Source organism: Arachis ipaensis, chromosome B09, assembly GCF_000816755.2.
Source record: "Arachis ipaensis cultivar K30076 chromosome B09, Araip1.1, whole genome shotgun sequence".
Classification (NCBI taxonomy): domain Eukaryota; kingdom Viridiplantae; phylum Streptophyta; class Magnoliopsida; order Fabales; family Fabaceae; genus Arachis; species Arachis ipaensis.
In genome coordinates, this window is record NC_029793.2 from 16,198,091 (window position 1) to 16,218,511 (window position 20,421).

Here is a 20,421-nt window from a genome sequence, read left to right on the forward strand (position 1 = left end):
TTATAATTTTGAGTCTGATTCGTGGAAGAGTCAGCGAGTTGGGAAATATGTGAAACATGAATTAGATTTAGCACTCCCTTATGACAGTTGCCTATTCATGGATTAGCGAGAACCTAGGATGAATATTTGGTGAAGAAGTTTAGGATGCTTAGTGAGTTTTTATTGCTGTGCATTGTATTTATTTGGCACTTTTACCGTACTGGGAACCCATGGGCTCGGGGTTCTCATTCCGTATATATCTCTTGTTTTTCAGATACAGGTCCAGGTGCTCAGAAGTGAGTTGTGGGTCGTCTGGGAGACGGCGAAGATCTTTATTTCCTCTACTTTGTGTTTGATTAGAATCTCTCCACCTATGTTTTGAAAAGATTATATTATGTATTGAACTCTTTTGGAACTTGCCTATAGAGGCTCTTATGTTTCCTTTGGGAGAGATTAGGATATACTGTTGTCATCTACTTTCATACTGTACCCTAGCCGGCCTAAACTTCGCGGGTCGCGACTAGTGGCTATTTACTTATGTTATATATATCTATCTGTTATCTATCTCTTAATCTCCTCTACGCCTTGTCCGTATATCGTTTTCGGCTTCACGGTTTATCTTTTGTTGTCAAAACGTGAGTGATACGTCTTCGCGATTTTATTTCTACTCTTTTCAGGCTTCTCGATTAATACTCTTTTCAAAATTACCTATATTTATATATTAAAAATCCACCTGAGAGTCGTACCACCGTAATATCATTGACTTATGACTCGAGCATAAGGATTTGAATATTAGGGTGTTACAATAATAGTAAGATATATAATTTTTTGAACACAAAAACAAAAACAGAAAAAGAATTACATAAAATACATTAGGCCAGTGGCATTAAGATATCTTAAACAAAACAGACAGAAAAAAACTTAAATTAACAATAAATAAATAAATAAGTGAAGAAAACAAACGTTCTGAGTTTTCCTTTATACAATACTAAATAATATCATAAAAAAAATTCAGCCCCATCCCATCAACATTAGAAATAACTGGAAAATCTTAAAAAAATAACAAAGTTTTCTTGGGAAAGACAGTACAGAACTAATTTTATCCCTGGATTTGTAAGACATTTGAAAAAAAAATAAATCCTAAATTTAGTTATGGCCAAAATAAACAAATTAACAAACTATTACTGTTAGTTAAATTTAGCCATTAAACAAATTTTATGCTTGATTATTTTTCAACATTGAAATAGCACAAAACACAATAATAAAATAAAGGAAGAAAAAACAAAAAGTCATAACGTATGCATTTGCACCAAATGCCACTTTCACAAATTCCCATGAGTACATAGCCTTTAACCACATTCCTAAGTTTTTTTCCTATGATAAGAAAGAAAAAAGCACAATATTATAGAAAATTAGACATTCACGGAACCAATATATGGGAACAATAAACAAATAGTACAAGACAAATTGTACATATAAATGCAAATGGAGAACATGCATAGTCTATTAGATAATGCACACATCAAGTCACTCTTAGTGGGATTCTATTTTAACATTATCAGGAAAGTATTTTACTCCCAAGAATATTTATAATAAACTTAAATCTGAGTTGTAGATTGGTTCTCTATGTAGCGTATATAGAAAGAGTACACAACTATCTAACCAAGAACAAGGATAAGTAGGTCACAACAAATCTTTTTTTATCTGTCTTAGACTTTCACACAGCTTTTTGTTTTAACACCTGCATCATAAATAAACACTTCCAATTCACAACTTTTAATAGAGATCATTCACCTGATACATCTGCATTGATTTTACGTAAAGCATACAGCTGTTTTGATTCTCCATTTGTAATAGTTTGTAGTTTTCCTTTACAAAAGAGGAAAATGAAACACATACAATGCTTAGTTTCACAACCTAAGCCTCCATCGATACAATGCCTTTTTTAGCTTTATTTCCAGAGATATGTCAACAATTTTGCTGAAGATTTCCAGGGATGGATTTAGATAAAGCAAAACATGCAAGAAAAAAGAGATATGCTATTGCTGTTGGGAGGAAGCAAAAATTATATCACCGAACACATGAAGGTTATATCTTTTGTTTATCTTTACTATTAACTGCTTCAATCTGAGTATGACATTATACTCTTCTTATTCGAATGTTACATTTTTTTTGTTAGTTTCTACTTGCATATTTTCCCTTTTCTTATTATGTGTGAAATACATAAAGTGTTGGACATTGCATTGCAGAGAATCAAAGAACAAATTCCTCACAATGTCACACATTCAAAGAAGATTATTCTGTTGTTAGACGACCTCTTGCTGAAATACAATCAGGCAAGTTGACCTTTAATGTCTATGTAAAATAAGTCAATTATATTTAAGAAAAATATTTACACAAAAAGAATTGAAGTTTTAAGCACAAAATCTGTCTATATTTTCCTATAAACTAAAAATTATTAAGCAAGAACATGATAGAGATTAGTAAACATCCATATGTGTCTTTCTTTTTTATTTATCTAATAAGATTCTAGATATCATACCTGGTAATAAGTCTAATGAGTAATATAGTTATTCATGCCATTAATTTGGCAGTAATGAATCCATGAAACTAAAAGGTAATACTTATATGTATGCATGCCTTTTATGACAAACAATTAAAATTTATAACAAAATATAATTTCATGAAATCAGTTTTCGTGCATCTCATTTGTGCCAAACACTGTGTAAGTCTAAAAATTGTTTTGTTTCAAGGATGTACTGCACGGGAAAGTATTGTTATGGAAATAAACAAAAGTTTCCAAATTCAGAGAAAGTCTACAAGAAATCGTGATACTTCTCGACGAATAGATGTAACACCAAAACATGCAACTCTATCAGGAGAACATCTTCGGAAGACTTCCTTAGGAATTCAACCAAGTTTCTTCTTATTTTGGACTAAATTTAGTTACCCAACTATCTCAGGTGTATACAATTAGGTTACTAGAAAAAATTCTTTAAACAATTTGGTCATTCTTGATTTGAGTTTTTGCAATATCATTATTCTATGACATATGTCAAAAGATGAAACTATAGCTACTTATTATACACAAGGTTGTGTTAGTCAAAATAAGATCACTTAAATTACAAATACGGTAGTTAAAAATGAGATAGGTTCAAACGGATTCATTGTTCAACAAAGTATTAGTAATATTATGCATAATATCCATATAATCATAAAATGCAGGGACATTTGACTTGAAAATAAATAGATATTTCAAATAGATCATGACAGTAGGTTTTCTAAGTTTGTTAGAATCCAACCGGTAAGTGACTGATTCAATTGTTCAATTGTGTAACTGTGCTTCAACTGGAGTTCAACAGGTTTATTTAAATATAAAATAAAATTATTCAAAGTTGAATATATAATTTCAAAATTTTTAATTAAATTATTTCTAAATTAGTAAAATTTAATATCTCACAATTTCACAAAATAATTTGACTATAATTTATCAATAAAAGATCACAGACAACTTCAAACATCTAAAAAACATTAACAAATTTTCAACCAAACCCACAACTTATGACAAATCATCAAGAACAGATTACATACAGCAAAATAAAATGTCATCCATAAAAAAAATACACATTCAAATTCTTTAGAAGTTATTATGAAACAAATTATCTTTAAAAAAAAGGCTTCATGTGATTATTGGCATCAATGTCAAATTGGATTTTTCATGATCAACAAAATAATTCCAAAAAGTTTCTGAAATTTCCGTCTACACTCAACATAAGTATTCCAAAATTAAAAGAACAAAAGCAACAAAACAAGCAGCAACCAGATTCTATTATGTTAATCAATAGAGTTAATCAAAACAAAATTATCACTTCTATTGGCAATTACAACTACCAGAATCCAGAATCTTAAAACACCAATTCAGAATCATTATAATTAACCAAATAAAAAAAAGTAGATTGAGCTACAGAAGAAGTAAAGAAAGAGAGAGAATAACATAATCAAACCGTATGATTTTTTATGGCAGTAGAGACAGACGGCGAATAGTCCACGGCGGTAGAAGTGTCCACGGCGGCAGAGTAAGACATGATGGCACTTGGCCGTGAGCTTGATAGAGAGAGGGATCATCGTCAGAGACGGGCGAAGATAACAAGGATAGCGACACGAGTTCAGCACGGCCGCTGAAGATGACTACAGAGGTGGGCTTGATGATACCACAAGGATACAAATCACGATGGCAACAGCACCTCCGAGCAAACCATCTGGCGATGCGAGGCTAACGAATCCAGGTGAAGAGGGGCTGGCCGACGACGACGACGAAAGTTCTAGCCTTGACGACACAACAAGGACAGAGAAGTCAACACTACTGTTGCTGGCAGCGCTGGAACTTAGACAGATAGAGAGGGTATTCAGTTAGGGTTTTCCTTCTAGAGAGAGACAGAGAGGGGATGGGGGTATTCATTAAATTGACTTTTTTTAATGCCCGTTAATTGATAAAATACAAAATCAATTGAACAAAAAAAACTGTAATGCCACAAATTTTGTTATCATGTGTATTCTAATGTTTACTGCCATTGTTTATAAATTTTTCTAATTCGTTCGTTCTTGAATGAAATATGCTAAATGATCATTGACATTATCTACTCAGTCTTTAATTTTAATTGATAAGTGAACCTCTAATTTAGTGTATCTGTATTTAAGAAAATCTTTTATTTTAACAGCTCACCAATCACTATTAAATGACAGGGAAGCTAGAAGACAGTTATAAAATCTCGCTATACACTTTTACTCCAATTGGCATGTAGAACAATAGATGTCTTTATTCATTAAGTTGACTTTTTTTAGTGGTTAGTTATTGAGGTTTCTATAATGATATTGTATTTTAGTAGTTTTATAAGGCCCGTCAATTGATAAAATATAAAATCAATTGAACAAACAAATTCTAATGCCTGAAATTTTGTTATTAGGTGTATTCTTGAAAATTACATCATTTAAATTCAATGCTCAGTGCCATTTTTAAAACCTTTTTCTGATTTGTTACTTCCTGAATAAAATAAGTTAAATAATCATTTACATTATGTACTCAGCCTTTAATTTTAATTGATAAATGCTACCTCTATTGTAGTGTATCTGTAATTAAGGAATTCTCCAATGTTAACAGCTTACGAATCACTATTGAATGGCAAGGAGGCTAAAAGAGAGAATAAAATCTATCTATACACTTTTAACTCCAATTGGCATGTAGAATAATAGATGTCTTCAGTCATTAAGTTGACTATTTTTAGGTGGTTTTATAATGCCCGTGAATTAACAAAATAAAAAATTTATTGAACAAACAAATTGTAATGCCACAAATTTTGTTATCAGATGTATTTTTGAAAATAATATTATCCAAATTCAATGCTCAGTGTCATTTTGTAAAAAAATTCCTGACTGTTAGCTCCTAAATAAAATAAGTTAAATGATCATTTATATTATGTACTCAATCTTTAATTTTAATTGATAAGTGCAACATCTAATTCAGTGTATCTGTATTTAATGAATTCTCCAATTTTAACAGCTTATGAATTACTATTGAATGGCAGGCACGGTAGAAGAGGACAATTCTAATTGTGACAATCACGATGAAACACATGAAGACCATGGTATGTTGTTCGTTTCATATAACCAAATTAATATCTAAAGAAGCACATGTAAAGGTTCATTTTCTAATAGGAAAGTCATCTAATTAACGCATAAATATTTATTCATATATTTTAGAATATGCTATTGTTATTACACGAGTCTGCCAAATTTTGATGTCTTTATTGTACAGTTGAAGAACCACATAATTTACAGCCTGACATTATGTTGTAAAATGAAAGAGAATGTAGTACATTGAAATATGAATCATTCCTTTTAGAGCCTATTTAACATTCAAGTTGATTTTTAAAAAGAACCCATAATTTACAGGTTATGTAGATATGGGGGATCCAGATTTTCAGTGTGAGCACCGTGGCGCTAGGTTCTGGCATGATGAACAAATTGATAGACATTATAATTCAAGAAATCCTAAATTCACTTAGTGTTGCCGTCGAGGTCAAGTGCAGCTACCAAGACTACAACAACCACCAGGAATTCTTGATGAGTTATTCTTTGGTTCAAATGTAAAAGCTATTCATTTCCAAAATAATACTTGCACATATAATAGCACGTTTACTTTTACTTCGTTCGGGGGCGAAATAGATAGACCCGTTAACAACAATAGTCGAGGACCCCCTACCTTCATTTTGCATGGTTAAAATTATCACCTACTGGGAAGTTTATTGCTACAAGAAGGAGCGTCAGCAAAATTTGCTCAACTATACATTTATGACACTCAAAATGAGATTAAAAACCGGACTTCAGTTGTAAGGTATCATATAATAATGTTGCTTCATCTGAATTTAAAAACTTCTATGCAGTGTTTCAAAAATAATTACACAAGTTGCTTTTACTTTTCAATTCTGACAAAGAAGCAGATAAATGGAATGTTGACATAGTTTTAGACATTATACAAATTCTAGATACACATAATGTTCTTACAAAATCTTTTCGTTTGATGCGGGATGTCCTGACTAATAATCCCCAAACAAACGTGCATCTTAAACTCATTGGAAAAAGAGGTAAAGATGGAAGAACATACAACTTGCCATCAGTTGATGAGGTTGCAGGCTTGGTTGTCAAAGATTTTGATCCACATACACAAGAAAGGGATATTATTATTGAAACAAAGTCTAGTGAACTTAAACAGATTTTTGAACTACATCCGTCATACCTAGGATTACAATATCCTTTATTGTTTCCATATGGTGAAGATGGTTGGAGGGAAAAACTTTCGTTGAATATAGTTAACACCAATCCTAACAATGAAAGCTCCTATGTAAGTATGAGGGATTTCTTTGCTTTCAAAATATAGCATAGAAATTTACGTGAGGGTGTTTTGATCTATTCTCGAAGACTTTTTCAACAATTCATAGTTGATGCCTACTCAATGATTGAAGCTTCTAGGCTGAAATATGTGTACTCAAAACAAAAAGAATTTAGAGCTGAAATCTATAAGGGACTAAAAGATGCAATTCTCAATGGAGAAATTGAAGCAGCTAACATTGGAAAGCGCATTATTCTATAAGCAACCTTTATAGGTGGACCAAGATATATGATCCAAAATTATCAAGATGCAATGGCCATCTACAGATCAATTGGTTATCCAGATTTATTTATTACATTTACTTGCAATCCACAATGGGAAGAAATCAAACGTTATTGCAAAGAGACCAACTTGAAGCTTGAAGACAGACACAATGTAATTTGCAGACTATTCAAAGCAAAGTTGGAGAAGCTTATCAAAGACATTCATAGAAATAGAATTTTTGGTGTTTCCAAAGCAGGTAAAATAACATTATTATTTAATCATTTAAAAAAAAACTACAGTATGAAAAAGTCAATTGATTGGGGTGTATAACAATTCTTTGTTGCAGTGATATATACCATCGAGTTCCAGAAATGTGGATTGCCACATGCACATATATTACTATTTCTTGCAGCAGAATATAAATATCCTTCTCCAGAAGATATTGACAAAATCATATCAGCTGAGATCCCAGATCCATTACATGATCTAAATTATTATGAAGCAGTTAAGCATTTTATGGTACATGGGCCATGTGGGCTTGCAAAGAAAAACTCCCCTTGCATGGAAAACGGTCAGTGCGTTCGTCATTTTTCAAAAAAATTTGTTGATTTTACTACCATTGATCAGAATGGATATCTAGTATATAGGCGTCAAGATGATAATAGAACCATTGAGGTTTCAGGTATTCAGTTGGATAATCGTTATGTTGTGCCTTATAATAGATTCCTATTGTTAAAATATGGTGCTCATATAAATGTTGAGTGGTGCAATCAATCACGTTAAATCAAGTATCTATTCAAGTACATTAACAAAGGAAATGATAGAGTAACAACATCTTTCTATTCAAATTCAAAAGTTGATCGTGCTAATTTCATTCTAGATGAAATAAAAATGTTTTATGATTATTGGTACATCTTTCCATGTGAATCTTTTTGGAGGATATTTGCATATGATATACATTATAGGAAACCATCAGTTGAATGGCTGAGTTTTCACTTGCCTAATGAGCAGACGATTCTATTTGAAGATAACGTCACATTGCAAACCACGGTAAACAGAGCAACAATCAAAGAATCAATGTTCATAGCATGGTTCAAAGCAAATGCAACTTATGAATCAGCCAGACAATTAACTTACAATGACTTCCCAACTCATTTTGTTTGGAAACGGAGCATCAGAACTTGGGAACCAAGAAAAAGTGCTCAAGTAATTGGTAGATTATTCTTTGTCCCACCATCATACGGTGATTTATACTATCTTAGAATGCTATTGAATATTGTAAGAGGTCCAACAAGTTATCAAGATGTAAAAACATACAATGGTGTCTGATGAGAGAGCTATTGTCGATCTAGGATTAATCAAAATATATATATAGGTTCATTGCAAGTATAGCCCAAACCAACAAATCATCCTCTCAATTAAAGTTTAAGATTTCTAAAACATATAAACCGAGAGTCTTTCAACCTCGGGTCGTTCTCCCTAGGACGCAATTGAGATGTTACTTCCTTGGTTGTTAAAGCAAAAAGGGATTTTCAAGCAAGAAATGAAAGATTAAAAGAACTAAGCAATAAAATAACTAAGAGATAAGCAAAATTGTGAATTAATGCAAGTAAAGGAAAGCAAGATCAAAACTAGTGAAAATGCTATAAATGCAACAAAAGAGCCTTGACTTGGGAATGAGAATCCAAGGAATCCTATCATCGTCATAACCACAACTATGATAATTGTGATGAGTCAATCTCGCCTAGTTAACCCTAACCATCGAGGAGTAAGTCAAGCAAGCATAATTGACCTTAATCTATAAGTCCTAGCTAACTTACCAAACTAGTTAATAAAAAGCTAGCGTCAATGGAAACAAGAGTCAACTAACTACCCAAGAATTACCACTAAATGTCGGACATTATGACTCTAGTATCCTAGAAACTCAAACCACAAGCCAAGGTGGGAAAATCTACTCAAAACTCATAATTGGCATTTTCACAAATACCTTGTGTGCATAAGAGTAAAACATGGAAAATTGCAAGAAAAATTAGAAAACTATAACTAACTATCAACAAAACCAAATATAAACAAGCAATCAAACATAAAGAGAGCATAAAGCATAAAATTCATCGATCAAAACTTCAAGAAACACAAAATTGCAAATATGAACAAAGTAACTTGAACCAAAGGAAATTGAAAATAAAGACAATGTAATTAAAGAGGAATTAAAGAGTACTTACAATTAAAGATGATCAAAATCCAAAATTAAGCTTGCTATAAAATGCTACAAAGAAAATTGATAAACCCTAGGAGAGCTCTCTACTCTACTCCTACTCCTACTCCTAATTAACTATGCTAAGAAAAATGTAAAATGTGGCCCTCTACTCTAACGCCTTCATGTGTCTTCAATCCCCTTCATATAGCACTTCATTTCAGCCTTGAGCCTTCAAAAATTGGGCCAAAAGGCCTCAGAAAATGCACAACACGCGTTTCATTAATGAAATCACGTGTAGGGTCCTGTGCGGACGCACAGACGTGTGCGTCCGCACACTTGGCTGAATGGGCTCCTGTGCGTACGCACAGGTACTTGTGCGCACGCACACATGCAAATTTTCTCTTGTGCGTACGCACACTGGCTTGTGCACACGCACACTTGGCTGATTCGGTCTTGTACGTACGCACGCTTGCTTGTGCGCACGCACACCTTGCTGTGTGTGCTTTTCCTTATTTTCTTCATGTGTTCTCCTTTCTACATTACTTCTTCCACTTTTGCTTAGCCAATCTTGCCAAAATGACCTGAAATCACTCACAAAATATATCACGGCATCGAATGGCATAAAAGTGGAATTAAATTACTCAATTTAAGCACAAAATGCATGTTTTCACATTTAAGATCAATTTAGGGACAAAACACAAGTATGCTATTTTGGTGCTTAAGTATAAATTTATGTGCTAGAATCCATCCAAATTGAGTCAAAATATATCATCAAATATGGATTCATCAATTTCCCCACACTTAAACAATAGCATGTCCTCATGCTAAACCAACAAGAAAAATGATCAAAAAGGGGTAATCAACTTATTGAATGCAACTATCTATATATATATATATAATGTCCTATTGATTTGGTGAAAACAATCAAATTCCAAGCAAGTGTATAGACATATAGGGCGAAGCAAAGAAGCAATTCAATGCAATCAAAGTCTAAAGAATTGATTCACTCATTTAAAACAAAACAACTTGCAAGAATACATGATAAGGGCATGGAGACATAGAATTGAGTAATTGAACCTCACTAGGTGTGTGTGTACACTCTAATCACTCGGTGTCTAAGGGTCAATTCACTCAAGTCTCCTCTAATCATGTTTTCAAGGATTTGCTTTTCATCTAACAATCAACAACAAGTGATGCATGAATGTAATTATCATGAGGACTTCCTAAACCAACAAGAAAAATGATCAAAAAGGGGTAATCAACTTATTGAATGCAACTATATATATATATATATATATAATGTCCTATTGATTTGGTGAAAACAATCAAATTCCAAGCAAGTGTATAGACATATAGGGCGAAGCAAAGAAGCAATTCAATGCAATCAAAGTCTAAAGAATTGATTCACTCATTTAAAACAAAACAACTTGCAAGAATACATGATAAGGGCATGGAGACATAGAATTGAGTAATTGAACCTCACTAGGTGTGTGTGTACACTCTAATCACTCGGTGTCTAAGGGTCAATTCACTCAAGTCTCCTCTAATCATGTTTTCAAGGATTTGCTTTTCATCTAACAATCAACAACAAGTGATGCATGAATGCACTTATCATGAGGACTTATTAGGGTTGTAATGGGGTTAGGGTTAAGGTGGGATAGATATAGCTAAGTGGACTAAAAATGGTTTGAATCCTTGATTAATTTAAGTATCCAACTCAACCTATATCAACCCAATAATAAAGACATGCAATCCTAACTTCCCACCATTTCTTTTTCACAAACATTCATGTATGCTTTATCATTCACATCACATATGCATTTCTTATTCATTTCTCTTCACTTAGGGTAGCTTTCATTCCCTTTTTATGATGATAATATTTTCTCTCTCTTTTTTTTTGAAAATAAAATGCATATGGTTTTAGTAGTTCATACATGATTGTTCCCATTTTCCAAAATTTTCAATGAAATACCCAAATTAAACATTTTCATTCACTACCAATATTTCCCAAAATTCCCCCACACTTAAATGCAACACACTCCTCAACCTAAGCTAGTCAAGGATACAATCCAAGGTAAATCATGGTTTTCCGCTTAAGGTTGTGATGTGCTAATATCAAGAACAACGGGGTAGATAAAGCTCAGAAGGGTTAACAAATGGTAGATGCAAAGGGTAGGCTATATGGGTAAAGTAAGCTTTTATCAAAGATGGCCTCAATCATGCTCAATGCAATTCAAAACATCAATCGTTGGAAATAAAGAATCAAACAAAACCAAGATTACAATCATAGAAGAGATATATCACACAATGAACAAAATTAGTGGTTAAAATGTGTAACCACTCATTAAGGCTCAAATCTCACAAGGTATTTGTTCTTTACTCTTCTATGTTCCAAAATAAAATCATTCAAGCAAGTTTGAAAATAATTTTCCCAATCAATTCAATAGAATGCCCTTGAAACAAAATTCTTGGAAATCTTTGTTGTTTTTCACCAAAAGTTATTTCCTATATGTATGTATGTTGTGATGGATGCAATTTTCAAAATTTCCTAGTTCTTTTTCTAATTTTCAACAACCAAAAACTAACATGAACAATTAGGACAAAATTGAATTAGGTGCTATACTATTCACATTATCCAATCACAACTTCTATCTATAAAATATATACCATGCGAAAGATGCAATAACTATGGATGAACTAAGATGTATATATATATATATATATACTAGAAGAAAGTGCAATGCAACAATAAAAAAAAACACTCCAAATATCTACAAGAAACATAATAACAAGAAACAAAAAATAAAGTGCAAAGTGTTCATAAAAGAGAATTTACACCCTAAAATGACGAATCCTCCCCCACACTTAAGCATTGCACGGTCCTCCGTGCATGAACATGATCCGGAGAGAATGTCTCTAAGTTCCTCCACCTTCGGTTGGCGGATGCGGGGGCTTGGGTTGTGTGAAAATTGCCGATGCTCAATGCATTCTCGGCATCTCCATCCTTTGTGTCCTCCTCCTCTCCTAGCTCCTTGCCGTTATCTCTCATTCTCAAAAAGAGTGAATAAGGTATAATTAGGAATTATAGGGCAAGTAGCACAAAAAGGTAAAGGAGAAAGCAGATAAGCATCTAATTGAGGAAGTTTGCATAGTGGTGTGGAATACACACAATGGCCGGTTAAAGTGGCATCAACACAATCAAAAAGTAAGAATGAGTTCCTCAATTAAATGGCCTAAGATGCAAGTAAGAGATAAGTGTCATTCAGGCACATGCAAACTTAGACAACTATAACAAGAGTGAATTGAATGTAGGAATTATTGGATATTGAAGGTGTGCAAGTGAAAGAGCAAAATCGATATAAAATAGCACAATTAACAATAACCATGATGAAAAGAAAATTACTTGTTCATCCTTAGGAATAATCAAATAATCACATGGTTAAGGTGTTTGTTACAAAAAGTGACAAGTCTTGATAGAATCAAGTTAAGTCAACTCAAACAAATGCAAAGCATTAACAAGGAGCAAATACCTTGTGATGTGATTATATTGACTTAAAGACCATGATGAACAAGCAATTCCATTCAATTTACTAAATTGAATATGTACCTTTTAAAAATTGTACCAAATAAGAGACAAAAAGTCAATTTCTAAATCAATTTGGTGCTAGTAACTCAAGACAATGATCAAGTACATGATTGAAATTCCAATCCAAAATAATATCATAATCATTTAAAAGTGCACAATTCTATATTGGAATGCCAAACAAGGATATAGTCTAACACATATGGTTATGACAACATAAACAAAAAGTTCACTCAGGCATTTAAACAAACACATAGTATGCGGTGCACATATTCAACAAACTCGAGCAAAGATTCAAACATCGACAACCCATAAATCCAAAATTGAATACTTGCAATGAAAAAACAAATAAATCATTAAGCAAAACTTAAGCTAAATACCCGAAGTTAAATAAAGAAAATAGAAATCAAGCAAGCAACTAAACAAAACAAGGAAGATTAAAGCAAGAAAATTGCAAAGTTGAAGGATGGAAAAGAAAAAGATAGGTAACAGTGACACTTGTGTTAGCCACTGCGAGGCTCACGGCGACGGAGTTTAGCCGGAGAAGAGAAGAGAGAAAGAAGAAGAAAGAGAAAGAAAGAAGGTGAAAAGAGAAGAGAGAGAGAGAGACGATGGTGGTGGTGGCTCCGGCGGCGGAGGTTGGATGGCGAAGGTGGTGGTCGCCTGAAGAAGGGGTTGAGGGGTTGTAGAAGTGGAAAGAAGGAAAGGAGAAAGGAGGTGAAGAGTGGCGCAACAGAGCAGCTTTTCTCATTACTTCCTAGACCGCGACTCGTGCGTACGCACACCAGCAAATTTAAGGGCATTCAGATGCACAGGGCGTGCGAGCGCTATTGGCAGAGGGGGTGTCAAGACGTGTGCGTGTGCACAGGGCTGTGCGCACGCACAAAACACACTTTTTTTTAATATAAAATGACCATGTGTGCGTACGCACAAAGTGGTGTGCATGCGCACAGAATGAAAATGTGGTGGAGTGCACGTGCATAGAGGGTGCGAGTACTGCGAACAGAGCGTGTGAAACCAGGTGTGCGTACGCACACATCGGTGCGCACGCACAGATGGGGAAAAACAGGAGAAGTGTGTGTACGCACATGGCTGTGCGCACGCACAGAACTCTGTATCTGCAACCTTTTTAAAGCTTCTAATGCACGAACCATGATATCAATCAAAGTTTTTCAAGCCCAAAACACATCATTCTTCAAAAACACATGATCAAACATAAAATACAACTAATTTAAACCTAGAATGCAATCAAATTAAGCTAATTAAAGAGGCAAAATTCAATAAACAAAAACTAAAAGAAAGAAGGGTTGAAAGGATATTACCATGGTGGGGTGTCTCCCACCTAGCACTTTGGTTTAAAGTCCTCAAGTTGGACTTTTGGTTGGAGCTCACATCAAGGAGGCTTGTGCTTCCACCCATCCTTGAGTTGCCAACCATGCTTGCTCTTCAAAGATCCTCCGGGATCCCAGACGAAGTACATTAAGCTCCTAAGCAACCTCAAGTAAGAACTTTGGATCCAAAATTGTTGGTTGTAGACATGTATGCCCGGATCCCATACTTTGGTTTCTCTATCACCCTCTTGTTGATGCTTGCTTTTGCACTTGGATGAACAACCTTCCCAAGCACCTTTGAAGCACCCAATTGAATGTTGGACTCCTCCCAATTGAATCTTGCACCACTTATACCTTGAATTCTTTTGACAACCAACACCCAATCTTTCATTGTTGAACACCCTAAGAAGCACCTTAAGTTGGTGATCCATTTCCAATAGAGCATATTGGTATGGGCCTATGAAGCTCATGGAGGAAATTGTCACCCATTCAAATTGCCTTTGGATTGGAGTCACTTTTGTAAACTCTTGCATGTATGCCTCCACTTCTTGGATGATCACCTCTTCCTCACCACTCTTCTCAAGCTCTTCCCTATCTCTCTCATACTCAAGAGGGAAGGGTTCTTCTAGATCATTGAGGGGGTTGACCGAGGTGGACAAAAAATCATTGTTGATGCCACCCACTTCTTGATCAAATTCCCTCGACTCTCCATTTACTTCTTCCGGTTCACTAGCTCTACCTTCCTCCTCTTGTGACTCAAGCCTTGGCTCCTCTTCCTTTCCTTGAGGCTCCATGTTCTCCTCCTTCCTACACTCCTTACTTGATCCTCCACCTTTTTCAAGGGGGATGTCTTGAATGGTTGAGCGTAATGAGGCCAAGCGGTTCACCGCTTCGGCTATGATAGCAATGAACTCCCCTTGCTTCTTTCGAAACCCTTCTTGCTCTTAGAAGAATGCTTGAATGTCTTGTTGTTCTTGGGGCAAGGGTTGGAAAACATCAAATTTGAGTGGAAGAGAGGGTTCAAAGGTTGGGAGAAAGGTTGTATAGTTGGAAGGTGTGTCATGTGGATGAGGGTATTGAGGTGGTGTATAAGAGGGTAGGGGTGATGGTTCATAACGTTGGTAGCAAGATGTGTAGACATTTTGATTCCATGGAGGTGTATGATATGGTACTTGAAGGGTTGGTGGTTGGAGGTTATGTATGGGGTATCCTTCATATCCTTGGGTTTGATATTCATATAGGGGAGGGCTTGGGGAAGGATTTGGCTCGTTGTAGTATGGGAAAGATTCCTCCTCCCTCCATCGCTTTTCTCACTCCAAGATACAATCCCAATTGGAATTCATCATACCCTATTAAATACGCACAACCAAGCTCTAAGCAACTAGGGTGATATCTCATAGAGAAAGTAAAAAGTGAAAACAAAAGACATCAACAAACAAGAAAAACAAACACCTAGATATTAACAAAAACAACCAAAAAACCAAAAAGTAAGCTATTTACACTATGGACATATTTACAACAACCAAAAGATAGCACTCAATTGCTTTCCCGACAACGGCGCCAAAAACTTGATGAGGGAGCTATTGTTGATTTAGGATTAATCAAAATATATATAGGTTCATTGCAAGTATAGCCCAAACCAACAAATCATCCTCTCAAACAAAGTTTAATATTTCTAAAACATATAAACCGAGAGTCTTTCAACATCGGGTCGTTCTCCCTAGGACGCAATTGAGATGTTACTTCCTTGGTTGTTAAGGCAAAAAGGGGTTTTCAAGCAAGAAATGAAAGATTAAAAGAACTAAGCAATAAAAGAACTAAGAGATAAGCAAAATTGTGAATTAATACAAGTAAAGGGAAGCAAGATCAAAACTAGTGAAAATGCTATAAATGCAACAAAAGAGCCTTGACTTGGGAATGAGAATCCAAGGAATCCTATCATCGTCATAACCACAACTATGATAATTGTGAAGAGTCAATCTCGCCTAGTTAACCCCAACCATCGAGGAGTAAGTCAAGCAAGCATAATTGACCTTAATCCATAAGTCCTAGCTAACTTACCAAACTAGTTAGTAAAAAGCTAGCGTCAATGGAAACAAGAGTCAACTAACTACCCAAGAATTACCACTAAATGTCAGACATTATGACTCTAGTATCCTAGGAACTCAAACCACAAGCCAAGGTAGAAAAATCTACTCATAACTCATAATTAGCATTTTCACAAACACCTTGTGTGCATAAGAGTAAAACATGGAAAATTGCAAGAAAAATTAGAAAACTATAACCAACTATCAACAAAACCAAATATAAACAAGCAATCAAACATAAAGAGAGCATAAAGCATAAAATTCATTGATCAAAACTTCAAGAAACACAAAATTGCAAATATGAACAAAGTAACTTGAACCAATGGAAATTGAAAATAAAGACAATGTAATTAAAGAGGAATTAAAGAGTACTTACAATTAAAGATGATCAAAATCCAAAATTAAGCTTGCTATAAAATGCTACAAAGGAAATTGATAAACCCTAGGAGAGCTCTCTACTCTACTCCTACTCCTACTCCTAATTAACTATGCTAAGAAAAATGTAAAATGTGGCCCTCTACTCTAATGCCTTCATGTGTCTTCAATTCCCCTTCATATAGCACTTCATTTCAGCCTTGAGCCTTCAAAAATTGGGCCAAAAGGCCTCAGAAAATGCACATCACGCGTTTCATTAATGAAATCATGTGCAGGGTCCTGTGAGGACGCACAGACATGTGCGTCCGCACACTTGGCTGAATGGGCTCCTGTGCGTACGTACAGGTACTTGTGTGCATGCACACATGCAAATTTTCTCTTGTGCGTATGCACGCTGGCTTGTGTGCATGCACACTTGGCTGATTCGGTTTTGTGCGTATGCACGCTTGCTTGTGCACACACACACCTTGCTGTGTGTGCTTTTCCTTGTTATCTTCATGTGTTCTCCCTTCTACATGCCTTCTTCCACTTTTGCTTAGCCAATCTTGCCAAAATGACCTGAAATCACTCACAAAACATATCACAGCATCGAATGGCATAAAAGTGGAATTAAATTACTCGATTTAAGCACAAAAATGCATGTTTTCACATTTAATATCAATTTAGGGACAAAACACAAAAGTATGCTATTTTGGTACTTAAGTGTGAGTTCATGTGCTAGAATCCATCCAAATTGAGTCAAAATATATCATCAAATATGAATTCATCAGCGTCATCTACTCTTCATTTAGAGATGCGTGTTATGCACGAGGTTTATTAGATGATGATCAAGAATATATTCACGCAATTGAAGAAGCAAGTCACTGGGGCTCTGGACACTGTGTGCACAATCTTTTTGCAACACTTTTGTGGTCAAACACAATGGTACGGCCTGAAGCCGTTTGGGAAAAAAGTTCTACGCTATTATCAGATGGCATACTACATGATCATATCACCATATTTAACTCGCCAGGTTTTATTTCCTTGTCTAGATTTTAATCCTACCTTTCAAGTTTATATTTCTTATCTATAGCATACTTTTTGTATAATTCTGCTTTTATACACATGTTACAAAATATAAGAAATTAACTGAATTTTTTTAACAAAAATTATTCATTACTAATTTCATACAAATCATATCATACTCATTGAAAGTTTTATTCATATTGCAGATTTGACTCTGTCTGAATCTGAGTTATTACAACTGACTCTGATTGAAATCGAGCAAATACTTAATAGTAACGGAAAGACACTACGTGATTTCCCAACAATGCCATATCTTAATATGGAAAACATACACCTTCAAAGGCGGGGAATTATGCAAAATAAATTAATACTTGATGAACTATTTTATGATCGTGTTTTGTTAGCAGAACAACACAGTCAATACTTAGCACAAATGACATCGGAACAAAAGACCATTTATGATAAAATTATTACTGCAGTGAACTCAAATTCAGGAGGAGTTTTCTTTTTATACGGATATGGAGGTACAGGTAAGACTTTTATTTGGAAAATATTATCTGCTGCTATTAGGTCAAAAGGTGAAATTGTCTTAACAGTTGCTTCAAATGGTATAGCATCTCTTTTATTACCTGGAGGAAGAACAGCTCATTCCAGATTTGCAATACCTCTTACTCCTGATGAATATTCTACTTGCAACATTAAACAAGGAAGTCAATTGGTAGAGTTAATTTCTGAAACAAAACTTATTATTTGGGATGAAGCACCAATGATGAATAAGTTCTGTTTTGAAGCACTAGATCGGACTATGAGAGACTTGCTTCGTTTTACTAATGATTCAAGTTTATCACTACCTTTTGGTGGTAAAACTGTAGTCTTTAGCGGAGATTTCAGGCAAATTCTTCCAGTTATCACAAAAGGGTCAAAACAGGACATTGTTAATGCTTCAATTAATTCCTCTTACCTGTGGCATGAGTGCCAAATTTTGAGCTTAACATAGAACATGAGATTAAGAACTTTAACTGGAATTCACAATAGTGAGGAATTGAAATCGTTTGCAAGATGGATCCTGAATGTAGGTGATAGAAAGCTTGGGCAACTAGAAGATGGATGTGGGTTAGTTGACATACCACAAGAACTTTTACTGAAAGATTTTAACGACCCAATCCAAGCAATTGTTGAAGCAATTTAAATTGACTATCTAAAGGACTATTCAAACATAGAACATTTGCAAGGAAGGGCTATCCTTGCACTAACTATTAGTGTTGTTGAAGAATTTAACGATTACATGCTCTCTTTGAATAAGAATGAAATGAAAAGATACTTGAGTTTAGATTCACCTTACTTTAAAGAAGGAGATAATGACACATTGGCTAGCATACACACTCCAGAATTTTTAGCAAGTATAAAATCACCAGGACTCCCCAACCATGAACTCTGTTTTAAAGAAGGTTGTCCTATAATGTTGATTCGAAATATTGATCATTCAGCCGGTCTGTGTAATGGAACTAGATTGGTTATCACAAGACTAGTCAACAAAGTAATCGAAGCTAAGGTCTTATTAGGAAGCAATATTAGAAAAAAGGTCATTCCTAGAATGACCTTAACCTCGTCAGATGGAAAATTACCATTCATATTTCAAAGAAGATAGTTTCCTTTGATGTTATCATATGCAATAACCATAAATAAAAGTCAAGGTTAATCTTCAAATCATGTTGGGTTGCTACTTAAGCAACCTGTTTTTACACATGTACAACTTTATGTAGCTGTTTCAAGAATTACCAACAAAGATAGACTAAAGATCATAATATCTCATGATCAATCAAACAATTCCACGTCAACAAATAATGTTGTCTATCAAAAAATTTTCAAGAATATTTAAATTGGTCTCAATAATATTCTTCGCTTGGTAAGATATCTAATATTTTTAGCATATCTTATATTACATTAACTTCTTTAAATTCAAAAACTAGATTTGTTTTTATCAAATAACTATTTCCTTATGTTATTACTTCAACATAATATTTCTTTGTAATAACTACACTTATATTTACACTTTGCAGATTCTCCAAGAAGACCCATAATGCAGCTGTCATGCTTCCGTTGAAATAGTAACACTCAACTTCCACTTATATTCATGTAGTCGAAATTATGTGTTTTCATTAGAATACTTGACCTGTTTACTATTTGCTGCTCATATTTTTTTCATGTTATCCCAATTATATCATGTACAAGATCAATCATCATTTTGATTTAATTTATAAGACCACTAACCACTAAATTTCGTCATCCTAATATAAAACATGAGTAATTATGTTACAATTTACACATGCTTATAAAATTTATTATACACGTTGAAAATCAAAGGAAAAGTATAGAGTATCAATATATTAATTTATTGTCAATAATAATTAATTATTATATCTTAAACACATATATAAAGAGACACATCCAGAAAATATATCTATAAAGACATTCTATTAAACACAGCCATAAAAAATATATTTTTATTAAACACATCCACAAAGACACTTCCATTAAACACAGTTATAAATAAGAGTTGGCAGAAGTTGCACTACAAGAAAACAACTCTATTGCCATGCTTTTAAAGCGTGGCGAAAAGCTGAAAAAAGTGTGGCAATAGCTTTTCACCACGTTTTTTGAGCTACTGCCATGCTTTTGAAAGGGTAGCGTCTGTAAGCGTGGCGGTTGCTCTA

The 20,421-nt window shown here is 34.3% G+C and overlaps 2 protein-coding genes across 2 annotated transcripts; both read left to right on the forward strand.

The window, feature by feature from the left end:
* Nucleotides 7,178–8,458, forward strand: LOC107615100. The gene is made up of 4 exons (XM_016317214.1): nucleotides 7,178–7,385; nucleotides 7,476–7,648; nucleotides 7,757–7,893; nucleotides 8,095–8,458. The coding sequence occupies exons 1-4, from the start codon at nucleotides 7,178–7,180 to the stop codon at nucleotides 8,456–8,458; spliced, it is 882 nt and encodes a 293-aa protein (XP_016172700.1).
* Nucleotides 17,624–18,704, forward strand: LOC107615099 (ATP-dependent DNA helicase RRM3-like). Its single transcript, XM_016317213.1, has 2 exons — nucleotides 17,624–17,714; nucleotides 17,914–18,704. The coding sequence occupies exons 1-2, from the start codon at nucleotides 17,624–17,626 to the stop codon at nucleotides 18,702–18,704; spliced, it is 882 nt and encodes a 293-aa protein (XP_016172699.1).

What these genes read in the sequence shown, in the direction of transcription:
- LOC107615099 (XM_016317213.1), top strand. Translation starts at nt 17,624, where the DNA reads ATGGTACGGCCTGAAGCCGTTTGGGAAAAAAGTTCTACGCTATTATCA. An exon ending in CACCATATTTAACTCGCCAG is followed by an intron (nt 17,715 to 17,913) that starts GTTTTATTTCCT and finishes TTCATATTGCAG; the next exon opens with ATTTGACTCTGTCTGAATCT.
- LOC107615100 (XM_016317214.1), top strand. Translation starts at nt 7,178, where the DNA reads ATGGCCATCTACAGATCAATTGGTTATCCAGATTTATTTATTACATTT. An exon ending in TTTTGGTGTTTCCAAAGCAG is followed by an intron (nt 7,386 to 7,475) that starts GTAAAATAACAT and finishes TCTTTGTTGCAG; the next exon opens with TGATATATACCATCGAGTTC. An exon ending in AAGCAGTTAAGCATTTTATG is followed by an intron (nt 7,649 to 7,756) that starts GTACATGGGCCA and finishes ACCATTGATCAG; the next exon opens with AATGGATATCTAGTATATAG.